The 18,355-nt window shown below is 43.2% G+C and overlaps 1 protein-coding gene across 4 annotated transcripts in view; it reads right to left on the reverse strand.

Moving 5' to 3' along the window:
* The window catches only part of kcnt1b (potassium sodium-activated channel subfamily T member 1b), a 517,853-nt gene that overhangs the window by 48,444 nt on the left and 451,054 nt on the right, over positions 1–18,355 (reverse strand). For all 4 annotated transcript variants that reach the window (XM_085965398.1, XM_085965396.1, XM_085965395.1 and 1 more), the window contains one exon: positions 1,518–1,623. In XM_085965398.1, coding sequence (XP_085821524.1) covers positions 1,518–1,623 — 106 coding nt within the window. The remainder of the gene's footprint in view (positions 1–1,517; positions 1,624–18,355) is intronic.

An 18,355-nucleotide genomic window follows, 5' to 3' on the forward strand; every position in this document is an offset into this window, starting at 1 on the left:
ATTAATCACTGGAGAACTCATTTTTAGTGTGGAAGCAAGTCATCCTCGTTTCCGAGGGACTGCCTAAGAAGATCCTTCCAATAATTGAGTGTGCAAAATTACCCCAAATGCAGTCTAACTGAGGTACACATTCAATATTACCTGGTTGCTTTTTATTCTATGCCTCTGGATGCATTTGTGGGAGCACCTTCACCACACGGACTGCAGCGGTGGCTCACCACCACCTTCTCAAGGGCAATTAGGGATGGGCAATAAATGCTGGCCTTGCCAGCGGCACCCACATCCAGTGAATGAATAATTTAAAAAAATTAAGAGGAAGCTAGTTAAGTACATGAGGGAGAAGGAAATAGAAGGCTATGTTGATGAAGTAGGATGGGAGGAGGTTTGTGCAGAGCATAAACGCTGGCACAGACCAGTTGGGTCGAATGGCCTATTTCTGTGCTGTAAATTCGATGTAATTCTATGTAACATCAAATTATTGTCTATTACTGTGGTTTAGGCCTGTTACAGAGAACAATAGACAAGGAAACCTACTGTTTTCACACAAAGAAAACACTATACACAGCAACAGTAGCTCTTTCCAAATAAGAGGCTATTTATCTCACTGATTGCCCTGGATCTGGAGATAGGAAACATTCCAAAAAGTTAAGTATCATCATAATCCTGGACGATGTGCCTTTGATAAATCTTCCAGAATAAACTGATAGTCTTGTACTATCCTCCCAATTCTTCTGCTGCAATTGGTGCCCATCCCGCCCCCAATCCGCCTCCGTGCCATCTTCCCAGGAGGCGGGTACCCGACCCGCGCTGGGTCCCGTCTCCTCGAGGCGGGAAGGGGATTAGTGAAAATTAACTGCCTGTTAACAGGTAGTTAACAGGCAGGTTTTTGGCTGATCCCTATTTTGAGCCCTAAAGTGTGGGCTTCCCAACGGATCCGAACCACGCCAGGGTCAGCGAGGCGAGCTGTGGGTCTGCGGGGGTTGGAGGGTTTGAAAAGTGCGCTGTGCAGGTGAGTGATGAGTGCAAGTGTGGAGAGGTAAGCGTGTGAGGTGACTCTCAAGTGTTTTAATAAGATTACTTACTTTTGCCTCTTCCTCCAGGCTTCATCCCTTTAAGCTGCGGAGCTGCCTTATCTCACCGGCAGAGAAAGCAGAATGGCCGCTGTATTCTTAAATGCAGCGGCTTTCGGCTTTCTGCTCAGGAAAGCTTTCTAAGTGAGTCTTGAGTAAAGGACTCAAATTAGAAGACAGATTGTCAGTGTTTGACAGCTTCACAGAGCTGTCAAACGATGACAATTCATCTGTCAAAAAATCTTGACAGATGAAACGTCATACGTTGACGTTCTCGGTCACCGGCTTTCCCTTAATTGGCCTGCTAAGCTATCTGGGCGGGCTTAACAAGGTCAATCAAGGGAAAATAGCGCGGGTTATCCGGTCGTTGATGGACTAAAACCCGACAATCAGCAGTCCCGCCTCCACCACGTCCCCATTGATAAAATCACCCCGAGTGTCTCTTACCTTATCTAACCTCAGACAGCAGAATGGAGCCTTCACCGGTAGAAGGTGGCAGAGAGTTGGAGAACTTCCAATGTAGGGAGAATTGGGAGGGTATCCTTTCACATACCTGGATACAAACAGAAAGAAGGAAGATCTATGGTTTTTGTAGAAGTACAGAATCATAGAATGGTTACAGCACAGAAGGAGGCCATTCAGCCCATCGAGCCCGTGCCGGCTCTCTGCAAGAGCACTTCAGCTAGTCCCACTCCCCCGCCCTTTCCCCGTAGCCCTGCAATTTTTTTTCCTTCAGGTGCTTATCCAACTCCCTTTTGAAAGCCATGATTGAGTCTGCCTCCACCACCCTCTCAGGCAGTGCATTCCAGATCCTAACCACTCGCTGTGTGAAAAAGTTTTTCCTCCTGTCGCCTTTGGTTCTTCTGCCAATCACCTTAAATCCGTGTCCTCAGGTTCTCGACCCTTCCACCAATGGGAACAGTTTCTCTCTATCTACTCAACCCTCCGCCCCCCCCCTTGATATTTTCCTCTATTATTTTATAATAGTAAATGTAAACATCGGCGTGGGCGTAAAATGGGCGGTCGCGGGTCAGCTGCCCGTTATACACCCCTGAAGGAAAATTGGGCTCGGTGTATAACGGGCAGCCGATCCACTACTGCCTGTTATATGCCCTCAGCGAAGTTGAAAGTTCCGCCCTCTCTTTACAAATGACATGTTTACAATTTTGTTAAAACTAACACACAGAGATTAGGATGATATTTGATTTAATGACTCTGCCTTTTGTAATTTGCAACAAAAAGTTGCAATAATGTCACTTTGCAATGATTAATCAAATAGGTCTTTGCATATGAAACTGGTATAGCCACAACCCTTTCCATGACAATATTAGTGTTCATGATACAAATGGCCACTCGCTGATTCCAGCTAAACAACTTGAATATTCTCAGTGGGTAGCACTTGTGCTGCTGAGTCAGAAGGTTGTGGGTTCAAGTCCCACTCCAGAGAATTGAGCACAAAAATCTAGGTCTGACACTCCCAGTGCAGTGCTGAGGGAGTGCTGCACTGTCGGAGGTGTCGTGTTTCGGATGAGACGTTGAACCGAGGCCCCGTCTGCCATCTCAAGTGCAGGCAAAAGATCCCATGGTGCAATTTCAAAGAACTGGTGTTCTGGCCAATATTTAACCCTCAACTAACATCACGAGAAACAAATGATCTGGTCATTATCACATTGCGGGAGCTTGCTGTGTGTAAATTGGCTGCCGCGTTTCCTACATTACAACAGCGACTACACTTCAAAAAGTACTTAATTGGCTATAAAATGCTTTGGGATGTCTGGAGGTCATGAAAGGCGTTTTATAAAAACAAGTCTTTCTTCCTATGTTCAAACCTATGGAGACAAGTGGGCTTCTCTCAAAAAAAAGAGATCTACATGACCACAAGATGGTGCCATCGAATCAATTATATGTCGTGACTGGGTTGAGTTTGTACAGATATCGGTCTAAAGCAATTTGGGAATTTCCAAAGAATAACAGTTTTATGAAAATAAATGCTTAGTCCCCTAGAATGTTCCCAGTTAATACTTTAGCTCAGGTAAACAATAAAAATGCTGAATCACCTCACTAAATCTCTGGACTCTGAGCTATTTACGACACCACAATGCTTATTACCTTTATAGATTGTAGCCAAGCTTGAACTGCAGCGCAATACAGAGAGAAAAAAAATATTCATTTTGGAATGTTGTGCAGCTGCTCGAGTGCTTACATGCAACAGCACAATATAAGCAAACTTTGCACTTTCATGAGATTGTTCACTCGTCTGGACTAATAAGCAATACTGTGCATAAATATTTGAGCGGTTCAGTACTACAAGCTAATTCTTCAGGTTACTTCAGGTTATTGACTAAGTTATCACCAGTAACCTATTGATTACCGCTGTGCAACTTCTGTATCCTTAAATGAAAAATGGCCCCAAGTGTGTATACCTTTAGCTATTTAAGAGGATACTGTGAATGACCTAATTTCCTTCAAGGGGACTTCAAGGGGGCACACCACCCACTTTACTCCTGCGGCTTGGGTTTGAATCCAGAGGAACAGGAGTAGGCCACTGAGCCCCTCGAGCCTGTTCCGCCATTCAGTTACATTGCGGCTGATCTGTACCTCAACTTCATTTACCCGCCTTTGCTCCTTATCCCTTGGTACCCCCTTACCCAACAAAATTTCATTGATCTCGGTCTTCAATTGACCCTGCATCTGTGAAGGAATTCTACCTTATAACCTTTTTTAGAAAAATACACTACCTTATGAAGGAATTCTACCTTATAACCTTTTTTAGAAAAATACACTACCTTATGAAGGAATTCTACCTTATAACCTTTTTTAGAAAAATACACTACCTTATGAAGGAATTCTATCTTATAACCCTTTTTAGAAAAATACACTACCTTATGAAGGAATTCTACCTTATAACCTTTTTTAGAAAAATACACTACCTTATGAAGGAATTCTATCTTATAACCCTTTTTAGAAAAATACACTACCTTATGAAGGAATTCTACCTTATAACCTTTTTTTTAGAAAAATACACTACCTTATGAAGGAATTCTACCTTATAACTTCTTTAAAAACAAGATGAGCTGGATTTGGAAATCCTAGCTATGAAAGAATTCTGACCTTGTTGGGACAGGACAGTTGTTGACCCTGAATAAGTAACCTTATTAAAACAGGACAATGGTCAACCCTGGATAAATGATCTTGATTAAACTTCTTAAGAATGACACATGATGTAATGGATAATGCACAAACAAAGGGCATCTGCCGTTTAAACATAAACGGTGAACTCCCAATAACTACTGATGATGCAGCAGTAAGAAGAGCAGGGGGTCAGCTAAAAGATGATTAGTGATAATTAACTTGGATCAACAAAAAACCTTATGAAATACAACTGAAAAAGGGTATAAATATTGAAGTCCCGAATGAGATATCAGACTCGCTTTAATCGGGCAAAGCGATTCTCGACTACAGGGGCGGCTCTGTGGTATCCACTCTTTTGTACCTGGGGGATTGAAGGTAACTGCTACCTTGATAGTTGATGGATTTCCTGTATAGAAAATTTTAAGAACTGTAATACTGTAGCGAAGTTAAGATTAAAAAGTAAGATTCTCTGTTAAAAATAAGATTGTATTTTTTCTCTTTTTAGAACTGTTAACTTTGCAATTGACTGATTCACCAACTGTAAATTGCATGTCGATTCTTTTAATAAATCTCTATATATGTTTTTAGAATTGTCTCACGTAAGTCTTCTGTATCAATAACTCGTGAACCCAATCTCTGCACACTCTTTGGTGAAGAGGTACATTTCTGAGGGGAGATCTCCGGACCCTTATAATATCCGGGACGTTACAGCCTGGCTAAACTTAATAAAAGTGCTAAGAGGACGGTAACATTCTCGGGTTGCTCCTTTCCTTTAGGAAGATATAGACCGGACCTTTAGACCCAGTTACGCGTCTTTAGGATTCAGCTACCTCAACCTTTAGTTGAAAGTGAACATCTGAGAAATATGCCTGATCCGGGATAGTCCCAAAGGGGCTAGGACAGGTAAATATCCTTTCACATCCACAGCCTTTGGGGAGGAGAGAGTTTCAGATTTCCGTTACCTTTTGTGTGCAGAAGTGCTTCCTGATTTCACCCCTAAGTGGCCTCGCTCTAATTTTAAGATTACGCCCTTTTGTTCTGTATTCCCCCACCAGAGGAAATATCTACTGTATCTAACCCTATAGATTCCCTTTATCATTTTAAACACCTCGATCAGATCACCCCTCAGCTTTCTAAACGCAAGGGAATACACCACAAGTTTATGCAACCTGTCCTCATAATTTTAACCCTTTAAGCCCCAGTATCATTCTGGTGAATCTGCGCTGTACCCCCTGCAAGGCTAATATACCCTTCCTGAGGTTCCGTGCCCAGAACTTAACGCAGTCATCAAATGAAAATGATCAATCGCCCCACTAAATGGGCTCAATAAAAGTCTTCTCTTTCTGACAGTGTAGAGTTTGAAGTGGAATAAGTTTGAGTAGTCTCAACCTAGTTCACAGTGGGCATGCTCCCATAGCATAATATTACGCATTATTTGTGGTCATCAACCTCGCTCAAAAAGTGCTGCTGAACATGGAAAAGTCTCATGCTGGGGCAGCAGGTGGTGCTCTTGAGGTTGGAGCTTAAGGTACATCGTTGAGGTAGAGTAGAGGCAGCTTTACCTGAACTGGGAACGTTAGGGGCATGCTGACAACAGTTGGCAAACATACTGAAATTCCTCATTTTGGTGAGAGCAGAATTAATCGACAAAAGAAAACCATCCATCAGTTCCTGCTCCTAATCAGTCTTGCTGTCACCCCAATGGATGATACACAAGGACGCATGGAACCATTAAGTCAACTCCTTCTAAAACAGCCATTTGCCCAATGAACTCCTATGGACTCTCCTCCATTTCATTAATTTTTTGATGAAGACGGACTGTTGCTATGACTTTGTACAATTTACTTTTCCCTGGTAGCGCACTGCTTCATGTGTTCTTGCAGTATTTTAAAAGTGACTATATTGCCACTATCTCTGCAACCATCTCCAGTGCAAAACTCTCTCCACCAAACATACTGTTCCTTTGACTCTGGCCTCTTGTGCATGGCCTCTCCCTTTGCCCCATCAGTGGTGGCCATCCGTGCCTTCAGCAGCTGAGGCCCCACAACTTGGAATTCCCTCGTTAAACCACTCCACCTCCCTCTCTTCCTTTAATTCTCCTTGAATCACACCATGCCCTCTAATATCTCCTTCTTCGGTTTGGTGTCCATTTTTTCTTTATGCCTCTGTGAAGCATCCTGGGACGATGATAAATCAGTGCTGTTTGTACTAATCTGTAACGTTATGTTACAGCATTTACCCATATCATGCTGTTGTATAATAAATTACCCAGTATCTCACAGGAGAACAAAATTAAACATTCACTCTAGTGATTGGAAAAACTCATTTGAACCCCATGATATGTGATGACTGCAACTTGTCTCTAACTCTTAGTATTTGCAATATATTGAGTAGATTGGGCCTATACTCGTGGGAGTTTAGAAGAATGAGAGGTGATCTCATTGAAACATATCAGAATCTGAAGGGGCTTGACAGGGTAGGCGTTGAGAGGCTGTTTCCCCTGGCTGGAGAGTCTAGAACTAGGGGGCATAGTCTCAGGATGATCATTTAAGACTGAGATGAGGAGAACTTTCTTCACTCAGAGGGTTGTGAATCTTTAAAATTCTCGACCCTAAAGGGCTGTGGGGATGCCAAGTCATTGAGTATATTAAGGGCTGAAATCAATAGATTTTTGGACTCTATGGGGAATCATGGGATATGGGGATCGGGCGGGAAAGTGGAGTTGAGGTCGAAGATCAGCCATGATCTTATTGAATGGTAGAGCAGGCTCGAGGGGCCGTATGGCCTACTCCTGTTCCTAATTCTTATGTTCTTAGGTAATATATGAATTATTAGGGGTGGGCAATAAATGCTGGCCTTGCCAGCGACACCCACATCCCATGAAGAATTTTTAAAAATTGCTGCAGTCTGGTTGTCACAGGGTGAAGCCTGAAGAACTCAGCCTTTGTTAGAGGGCACATTATAATGAAGTATGTGTTGTGGTGAATGAGATAGAATTTATAAAGCACAAGAGTGAGGCTCGAGTCTTGTGTTTATAAATACCACTTGGATACTGGGTTGCACCAAGTGTTTTGTTCACTCTCATTGTTCCATGTTAAATAATGTGCACAATTAGTCATCTCTAGGCAAAACATGTAGTATTGCCAGGAAATTCTACAACTATCATCTATTATATGGTAAATAACACATCGATTTTCAAGCAAATGAAATAATAAACATAGCTTTTATGCTTAATGCTAATACAGAGCACTATCAAACACTCATCCCTGTCTGACTGGTACCAGCAGACATCCCGACCTGCTCACAAAGAATATTAGCAAGAATTCCCTCTTCCTTTATAAAAAAAAACCTGTTCTCTTCAGATAGGCATAACAACCGAAGTCTGCAGAAAACAAGCTGATGCAGCTCAGCAACCAGGGAGCTGGGTGTGCTCCTGCAGTGTGGAACGGTAATCTGTCCTCTGTCTAATTTTAGCTCTCCAGGCATTTCATGAATTGCCTGCGACAACTACTGCTAGAGTCACGAACACAGTCACGCACAGAACTTCAAAAGTAAGAGGGCAACAAATGCAAATTGTTTTTTGAAATGTTCATCTGTAAGTTGCTATGATCTGGAATGCACTGCCTGAAAAGGGCGGTGGAAGCAGATTCAATAGTAACTTTAAAGAGAGAATTAAATATATACTTATCATAGAATGATACAGCACAGAAGGAGGCCCTTTGGCCCATTGTGCGTGTGCCGGCTCTTTGAAAGAGCTCTCCAATTAGCCCCACTCCCCCTGCCCTTTCCCAATAGCCCTGCAATTTTTTGCCCTTCATGTATTTAAATCTGTGTCCTCTAGTTATTGACCCTTCTGCCACTGGAAACAGTTTCTCCTTATTTACTGTCAAAACCCTTCATGATTTTGAACATCTCCCCCTTAACCTTCTCTGCTCTGAGGAAAAATGTTCAGGGCTACGGGGAAAGAGCAGGGGAGTGGGACTAATTGGATAGTTCTTTGATGGGCCAAATGACCTCCTTCTGTGCTGCAAGATTCTATGATTCTTCTATGAATCTACGCGACCTAAGATGTCTGTCAGAAACTCGGCATTGTCCTTTGGATAAAGTCAGCTGGGAAAATAGCACCACAATGAACTGGTTAAATTAGCGCATGAGTGCCTTAACCATTTTAATTATACTGTCTCCAAAACGGTAGTCCTGCAGTTAAAATGTTGAGAGCAATCTCAGCATTTGGGTTCGAGTTGCAGTGTCAGGTGAAATTCATATCCATCAGTGATCTGAGCATATGTGATGGGCTTTGTTGCTGCTTAGCCAGGGGTTTCCTTGGAAATTGCAGCTTGTCACCTCAAGGAATTGAAGAATGGCGCAGGCTGCCTTCCCGCGTAGTCTGAAAATAGGCAGATTGCTGTGCTGTTGGGGCACTGGAGCAGATTCTTGCAATTTAGTATGCTGTATTCGCTGCTCACGATGCGGTCTCCTCTACATTGGGGAGACCAAACGTAGGTTGGGTGACCGCTTTGCGGAACACCTCCGATCAGTCCGTAAGGGTGACCTCGAGCTTCCGGTGGCCTGTCACTTTAATTCTCCGCTCCACTCCCACTCTGACCTCTCGGTCCTCGGCCTCCTACACTGTTCCAATGAAGCTCAATGTACGCTCGAGGAACAGCACCTCATCTTTCGATTAGGCACTTTACAGCCTTCTGGACTCAACACTGAGTTCAACAATTTCAGACTCCTGCACATGCCTGGTAGTGAAACCTGTGATCAAATGCTGGTATTAAAACAAAAGAGACTTTAAGTACCTAGAATACATTCCCTGTTGCTGATTAAGGATTAATGCCACGTTAGTAGCCACTTGCTACCACATGGAGTGGTTGAGGCGAATAGCATAGATACATTTAAGGGGAAGCTAGATAATTACATGAGGGAGAAAGGAATAGGAGGATATGTCAATAGGGTGAGATAAAGTAAATAGAGTGGGAGGGGGGAGGCTCGTGTGGAGCATGAACACTGCTGAATAGCCTGTATATCGTGCTGTATATTCTATGTAATTCCTTGCAATTAATTATTTCTTTCATTTCAACCCTACTAATCCTACACCAACCAAAAATATGAACAGTTAAATAATTGAATAGTCACTTAATTGTCCTTTGAAGTATATTATCCAGCCAAGCAATCACTGGAATACAAACCGACCCTCATTTAACAATGAAAATAGTTTTGTAGTCAGTTGATTGAAAAGAAAATCCAGACAATTGCAAACTTAAAATCAGATTCCTTTTGATGAGTATCATCCTAAGATAATGTTCCAGTCCGGACCCATTCCTGTCCATGGAGAAACAACAAATCAGATGCTCTTGCTTAGCAGGTAATGTGCGTTATTGCAGAAACGCAACATACGGCTCTCAGAGTTTAACCTTCAAGTGTTAGTTAATTGTTTTGGCAACAGAAATAATCTATATATAGAGGTTGCTGACGGATGTGATTATCATTTTAAAACCAAGGTTCTGAACCAAGGCTGTAACAATGCGTGACAGACAGTCACAACATTGAACAGCTAATGCCTGTCTTGTTCACTGTTCCCTGTAATTGTGTAGGTTGAATCACTGAATAGTGAAGTAATGAAGCTATACACAGTTCTGATTTTATCTGCAGTTTAGAGAAATTGCAATCAAAGCTTAAAGCTGAATTGAACACTGAAATCCTGGACAAAGTAGTCTCACGTCACACCCAATAATCAACAGTATGCTGATGTCTGGCTGGTAATAATTACTAATAAAGCCCAATGGATCGTAGTCAGGAAATGGTCCTAAAAAGCATGGAAAATTAACTTGCTCTCTGTAAATGCTACACGTGAAACAGATGATTATAGATTATACATCTATAATGTAGAAAGATGAATAAATATGGCATAGAAACATAGAAGATAGGAGCAGGAGTAGGCCATTCGGCCCTTCGAGCCTGCTCCGCCATTCAATGAGATCATGGTTGATCATCCAAGTTCAGTACCCTGTCCTTGCCTTCTCCCCATATCCCTTGATCCCTTTAGCCTTAAGAAATATATCCAACTCTTTCTTGAATATATTTAATGAACTGGCCTCCACCGCCCTCTGTGGCAGAGAATTCCACAGGTTCACCACTCTCTGGGTGAAGAAATTCCTCCTCATTTCAGTCCTAAATGGCTTACCCCTTATCCTTAGAAGTATATGGAGTTAGGTCACAAATCAGCCATGATCTAATTGAATGGCGGAACAGGCTCAAGGAGCTAAATGGCCTACTCCTGTTCCTAAGCAGCTAAAAGCTACAAATTTCTACAACAGCACTACCTGATGCACAGGCTGAGCAATCACCTGTATGTGTCTTATGTGTGTATATAGTACCACACATTGGGGGGGAATTTTGTCGGTGCTCAGGAGGCGGGTTTGGAGACGGGACCGGTGGCAAAATTGCAAAGATTGACAGCGGGTCCTGAACCCGCTGTCAAGCCGCCTCCAAACAATCTTCCCAGGTGTTGGGTCCCCGATTTGCACATGGATCCGACACCTAGTGGCGGGAAGAGGATTATAGGCACTTAACTGCTTGTTAACAGGTTGTTAACAGGCAGTTAAGTGGCTTTTTACAATTTTGACAGGAGGACTGCGGGCTTCCCGACATCCGGACACCACGCCAGGGTAAGTGTGGCGTGCTGTAGGTCTACTGTAATGTTTCTTCATTGATGACAGCTGCAGAAGTGGTGTGTAGGATCCAATGGTACACTGGTGAGTTTCAGAGGTAAAGAAATGTTGGGAAAATAATTTTTGATGTATTTAGACTTTTCTGTAGGCAACAAGTTTTGAAGTGTTTGTGTAGTCCCACCTCATTGGGAGAACCTTTCTCACCAGTAACACATCGCCTCTGTAACCTCACCTGCAGCTGCCATCTGTTCTAACCTAAGGAGGGAGTCACTGGAGAGCCTGGGTACAAGGGTTCACCAATGCTGTCAAACACTGAAATATCACCTGTCAAAAAAGAGTGTGTGGCCCCTTTAAGAAAACCGGCAGATGACGCATCATCAACTGATGTCATCTGACACCAGCTTTCTCTTAATTGGCTGACAAGCTTGCAGGGCAGGCTTAACAAGGCCAATTGACGCAAAATAGCGTCTGTGCGTCGGACGTCATTGGGGGCAGGATCGGAACCTGGAAGGCAGCTGTCCCGCCCCCAATCCACATCAAAAGGTAAAATCCAGCCCATTTTGACAGCTGGAGTCAGTTTCTGTGTCAGAAAAGGCTCTTTGTAAGTAAGTAGAGATTTACACTGCACCTTCTCCTGTTGACAGGATCAAAATTAGGGATAAGGAAGGCCATTCGGCCTATCTTACCAGAAAACCACTCAAATCTCTCCATTGCTGTATCTAATTATTTCTTCATTGTTTCCAGGGTTTTTCTCTACTATTATTGACTATCCTTAAATCCATTCCAAGTGTTGATCACTCTTTGTTTGGAGAAGAACTTCTTCACCTTTGCCCTAAATTTGTCTTTTACTAGTTGAAAACGATGTCCCTTTCTCCTACGCTTGCTATTTAATTTAATGTCCCAGATTTACCTTTTCCATACTGTTGACTTGTCTTATATACCGCTATAAGATCACCTCTCAGGTGCCTCTTTTCAAAGTTGAAAAACCCAGGTTTCTCCAACCTTTCTCCATACCCAGACCTTTAACACTATGGGTGAGCATAATGGCCCGGAACTTGCGTTCCTGATGACGGCGAATTGGCAGTGTTCACCACCATTTCGCCTTTGAAACTGACCGCAACTTCAGGATTTCGCGCACGTGCAGCCTAACGCAGAAATCCTGAAGTTGCGGTCTATCATTCACTATTCCTCCACAGGCTGCACTGTGGACATCCGCACATCCCAACCCCATCCCTACCCCCAGAGCCGGCAATCAGTGAAATCACTGTTCTGACAAAAACGGCCCCTTTTCCTAATAAATATCGCCGTTAGAAACCCCATTAAAAGTTAGACCCATTCAAATGATGTGTAACTTGGTTCTTAATGGCGATCTGAGTAATAACTACTGATAAACAACCGTTCTGGCCCTGAAAAGCTAATTTTATATTGGTGGAATGTCAAATTTCTCCATCAAGTTAAAAATGATTAGATCTAAAAATTAATTGAAAACATTTTTTTTTCAAAAGTTTGTTCATGATATTTTAGCTTCTACCTTAAACCAATGTGCATGTCCCAATCTTTATTTTGCTCTCTGTAAATTAAAAAAAAAGTAATTGATTATTCATGCTTTCTATTTCCCGGTTCCCTTTCTGAGCATTCTGCATTGCGATTGGCTGCTTAGACAGCTTCTTGCCATCACAGCAGCTCGCACTACGGGATTCCCACTCAACTACGCTGATTTCAACTGCAGGCAGGAAAAGCTGAACTTCTCGCCACAGAGATCGCGAGATCTTTGTGGGAAGCTTACCTCAGGGCCAACGGAGAACACCTTTTGCTTCGCCGCTGACCGCCAATCACGGGCCACGGTCTCTCCTCTGCACTACTTCCAGTGCCAGAATGCTTTATGTGCGTCTCAGCAACTGGAACTGGACACGGTACTCAATGTATGGTCTGTACAGTTTGGTCGTGGCTTCTTCTGATGTGTATTTCACTGTCAGACAACAATGGCAATGCAAAGGGCATCAAAGAGCTCTCACCATGCCTAATTGTACTATTACCATTTTCAGTGGGAGGAGAGAGCATTGACATGAACGTGGGCCATTTCATTTTTTTCATGCAGCATGAATATCACACTAAAAACATAATACTCATTGCAAAACAGATAGATTGAGAAAGAACCATGGGGCTGCATCTGTCTCAGTTCTACGCTAAGGGGACGATTGTGTTAATGGGGGCGTGTTGGAGGCGGGACTGCTGCTTCTCGGGTTTTAGTCCCGCCTCCATTGATTTGTGGCCAACCCACACTATTTTCCCTTGATTGACCTTGTTAAGCCTGCCCAGCGGGCTCAGCAGGCCAATTAAGGGAAAGCCGGTTGCAGAGAACGTCAACATATGAGGTTTCATCTGTCAAAAATTTTTGACAGATGAATTGTCATCGTTTGACAGCTCTGTGAAACTGTCAAACAGTGACATTCTCTGTAGTTTGATGAGGTCTTACATTCAATACCTCATCAACCTTCTTTCTTTTACAGAAATGAGATGGTTGTTGCATCTGAGAATGCAACGGCCATCTCTCATCTGCAACATGGAGGTGCGAGACTCTCCGCATAGGAACCGACTGAAGCCTGCAGGAAGAAACAAAGGTAAGTACACTTTTAAAAACACTTTGCACTTACCTCAGATACTCACCTCTACACTCTTGCACCCATCACTTACCTTCACACCACATTTTTGCATCCCCCCCACCCCCTGACCCCCGCAGACCCAATACTCGCCTCGCTGGCGGGTTTGGGAGCCTTCGGAAAGCCCGCACTTGTGAGGGAAAAAAGGGGGTAATCCTATTTTCTGTCTGTTAACTACCTGTTAACAGGCAGTTAATAGGCTTTAATCCCTTCCCGCCTCCAAGGAGACGGGACCCGGCGCGGGACGACTACCCGCCTCCTAGGAAGATGGTATGGAGGCGGGTTGGGCACCCGCCCCCAAATTTTGCTATTTTCCCAGCAGTCCCGCCGCCATACCCGCCTCCCCATGGCTGGCAAGATCACCCTCTCACTGTCTAACTTCAGCTTCTCAAGACTGTATTAACGCCAGTCATGTCTGGGGGTCATAGTTCCCTTATGATAGAACTCTATAAGTGATGCAGGTTGTGATTCAGCCTTAGCAAACCACAAAATGCTCAGTCAATAAATCAGCTTTCTTTAAATCAGCACCAAAGGCTTTCTATCTGACAACAAATTATGGGCTAATTAAACTCTAAAGAGTATTGGAACAGTCCTGACCTACAATTTGCTTTATGATGAAAATGAACATAATCAAGTTGTAAATTACAAGGTAATAAATGATTCATGCTGCAAGTACAGTCTGCTCCATCCAACAACATCTCCCACAGGTTGTGAGGCTCTCCACGCACTTCAGCACTGAATTGTGATACTTGTGGGCAAATCAAATTAATGTTTGTTCACTTCGAACCACCGCATAAATGGGTTGAAAAGCAAACAGGAAACAAGGGGGGAGGGGGAATCATCAGAGAAAGGTTTCCGCATTGTTTTAGGTGCAGAAATCATGGAAATTAGAGCCCAAGAGGCCATTCAACCCATCATATGTGTACTAGATTTTCAACTGGAACTATGGAGCTATATAAAATCCATACCATTTTCCCATATCCTTTCATATTCTCCCTTTTCCAATAATTATTCAATTCCCTTTTAATATGTTCTCTAGCCTAGATTTTTGGATCGATTAATGCCAGCATTAATATAATACCAATTGGAAAATCAATGTTAATTGCCTCAATGGCTACTTGTGTTCTCATAAGCCTCTCGTGAAAAAATACCATTCATCTTCCGCTTTTAAGAACATAAGAACATAAGAAATAGGAGCAGGAGTAGGCCAATCGGCCCCTCGAGCCTGCTCCGCCATTCAATAAGATCATGGCTGATCTGATCCTAACCGCCAATCTACTATCACAGAACCATCTCCTGAATCTAACAGAATTAGACACACGAAATAGGAGCAGGATCAGGCTACATGGCCCCTGGGCCTGCTCCGCTACCCACAGGGCCATGACCGATCCAAACCTAGACTCATGTCCAAATTCCTGCCCGCTCCCCAAAACACTTAATTCCCTTTACTTCTAGGAAACTGTCTATTTCTGGTTTAAATTTATGTAATGATGTAGCTTCTACAGCTTTTTGGGGCAGCATATTCCATGGACCTACCACCCTCTGAGTGAAGTAGTTCCTCCTCATCTCAGTTTTGAAAGAGCAGCCCCTTATTCTAAGACTATGCCTCCTAGTTCTAGTTTCACCCATCATCGGGAACATCCTCCCCGCATCCACCCGATCCAACCCCTTCACAATCTTATATGTTTCAATAAGATCGCCTCTCATTCTTCTGAACTCCAATGAGTAGAGTCCCAATCTACTCAACCTCTCCTCGTATGTCCATCCCCTCATCCCCGGGATTAACCGAGTGAACCTTCTTTGTACTGACTCGAGAGCAAGTATGTCCTTTCTTAAGTATGGACACCAAAACTGTACGCAGTATTCCAGGTGCGGTCTCACCAATACCTTGTACAACTGAAGCAATACCTCCCTATTTTTATATTCTATCCCCCTAGCAATGAAAGCCAACATTCCATTGGCCTTCTTAATCACTTGCTGCACCTGCATACTAACCTTTTGAGTTTCGTGCACCAGGACCCCCAGATCCCTTTGTACTTCAGTACTTTCCAGTTTCTTGCCATTAAGATAATAACTTGCTCTACGATTTTTCCTGCCAAAGTGCATAACCTCACACTTTCCAGTATTGTATTCCATCTGCCAAATCTCTGCCCACTTACTTAGCCTGTCTATGTCCCCTTGCAGGTTTTTTATGTCCTCCTCACTCACTACTTTCCCTCCCATCTTAGTATCATCTGCAAACTTTGAATGTTACACTCGGTCCCCTCCTCCAAATCGTTAATATAGATTGTAAAGAGTTGGGGACCCAGCACTGACCCCTGCGGAACACCACTAGTAACTGATTGCCAGTCTGAGAATGAACCATTTATCCCAACTCTCTGCCTTCTGTTAGATAGCCAATCCTCTATCCATGCCAGAATATTACCCCCAATCCCGTGATTTTTTATCTTAAGCAATAATCTTTTGTGTGGCACCTTGTCAAATGCCTTTTGGAAGTCTAAATACACTACGTCCACTGGTTCCCCTTTATCCACCCTATATGTTACTTCCTCAAAGAACTCCAGCAAATTTGTCAAACGTGACTTCCCCTTCATAAAATCATGCTGACTTTGTCCTATTAAATTATGATTATCCAAATGTCCTGTTACTGTCTCCTTAATAATGGACTCCAAAATTTTACCTACCACAGATGTTAGGTTAACCGGTCTATAGTTTCCAGCCTTCTGTCTACTGCCCTTTTTAAATAAGGGTGTTACATTAGCAGTTTTCCAGTCTGCCGGGACCTTTGCCGAGTCCAGGGAGTTTTGGAAAATTATTACCAATGCATCCACAATCCCTACACTGGACAAAGCTTTCAGTATGGCTGTATCATACGAAGCAGCAGCAAGAGGAGCTGCAGAGATACAACAAAAGACACAGGACTTTGGCACCCATGAAATGACACAGGGTTTCGAAAGATGTTATTGCTGCGGCAGATCCACCCATAACCAGAGGGACTGCTGGTTCAAGGACAAAGCATGCAGGCAATGCGGAAAGATTGGACACATTGCACGGGTATGCCGATCTGGACAAAATAAATCCACAGACAGAAAAAAAAAAATCAATAAAGAAAAGTACAGAAAGGTACAAATGATGACGGACAGTAGCTCCGAAGACCAGAAGAGCGATAGCGACTCCGAAAACAAGAGACTAAGCTGTCTCAAATTACATAATGTATTTGCCAAAGATGATTACCAAACCATTTGGGTTACCCTCACGATAGCAGGGTCCCCAGATACAGGATCAGCTCTAACCGTAATAAATCGACGGGATTACGAGAGGCTACTTCCGCATATACCTCTAAAAGACACATCCATTATCTTAAAAAGATATACGGGGCAGAAAGTATACCCCAAAGGAAAAATAAGGGTGCCTGTTGTATACAACGGCAAAGAAATACAAAAGTTGTATTTATACATTCTACAAGATGGTGGTCCACCGTTGTTGGGACGTGAATGGATCAGAAAGATGCGTTTAGACTGGCACTCCATTCAGGCACTGACGGTGACCAGTAAGGAAAAAAACGATGATGACATCATACCTGAACGATTAAAAGACATCTTGGCCAACGCCAAAGAAGTGTTTCAAGAGAAACTAGGAACCTTGAATGGCATCACCGCCTCAATAAAAGTGGAAGATGCAGCAATTCCCAAATTTTTTAAGGCAAGACCGGTGCCATACGCAATTCGTCCAGCAGTCGAGGCAGAGCTGGAGAATTTGGAAAAGGCAGGTGTATTATCCAAAATAGATTGGAGCGAGTGGGCAACACCCATCGTTCCAGTCATGAAAAAAGCATTGAATAATGATAAATCTGAAGAACAGAGAAAAACTCGCATCTGTGGAGACTTCAAGGTGACTGTAAACCCGGTCCTTCACACAGTACAGTATCCTCTTCCGAGGATAGAAGATATTTTCGCCTCACTATCCGGAGGGAAACGTTTCACCAAAATTGACTTGACACAGGCATATCTACAGATGGAGGTTGAGGAGGCCTCTAAAAAGTATCTCACGATAAACACACACAAAGGCCTGTACCAGTACAATCGACTGGTTTTTGGAGTAGCATCAGCTCCAGCTATCTGGCAAAGAGCTATGGAGCAAGTCCTGCAAGGGATTCCGGGGACTCAATGCTACCTAGACGACATCCTTGTAACAGGAGAAAACGACAACGAGCACCTTGCCAATTTGGAGCAGGTGCTCACTAGGCTGAGAGAACGGGGCCTACGAGCAAATCGCCCCAAGTGCGAATTTTTCCAAAATCAAATATCATATTGTGGCCACATAATAAATAAGGAAGGGTTGCCTAAGTCACCTGAAAAAATTGAAGTGGTCATAAAAGCCCCAGCACCTGAAAATGTTTCACAATTAAGGTCGTTCCTGGGATTAATAAATTACTATCATAAATTTTTACCGAACTTATCAACTCTTCTACACCCTCTTAATGAACTGCTACAAACAGGAGTGATTTGGAAATGGAACGAAGACTGTAAACGTGCCTTCCATAAATGCAAAGACTTAATCACATCCAAAGAAGTTTTGGCTCATTACAACCCATCACTGCCAATCAGACTGGCGTGCGATGCATCCCCTTACGGCATAGGAGCAGTATTATCGCATAAATTCCCTGATGGCTCAGAACGGCCGATAGCTTTTGCGTCACGCTCATTAAACTCAGCTGAGCGTAACTATGCCCAAATCGACAGGGAAGCACTCAACCTGGTATGGGGAGTAAAGAAATTCAACCATTACCTACACGGACACAAATTTACCTTGTTGACTG

This window comes from Somniosus microcephalus, chromosome 23, assembly GCF_052327205.1.
Source record: "Somniosus microcephalus isolate GS21.2 chromosome 23, FLI_Smic_1.0, whole genome shotgun sequence".
NCBI classification, from domain to species: domain Eukaryota; kingdom Metazoa; phylum Chordata; class Chondrichthyes; order Squaliformes; family Somniosidae; genus Somniosus; species Somniosus microcephalus.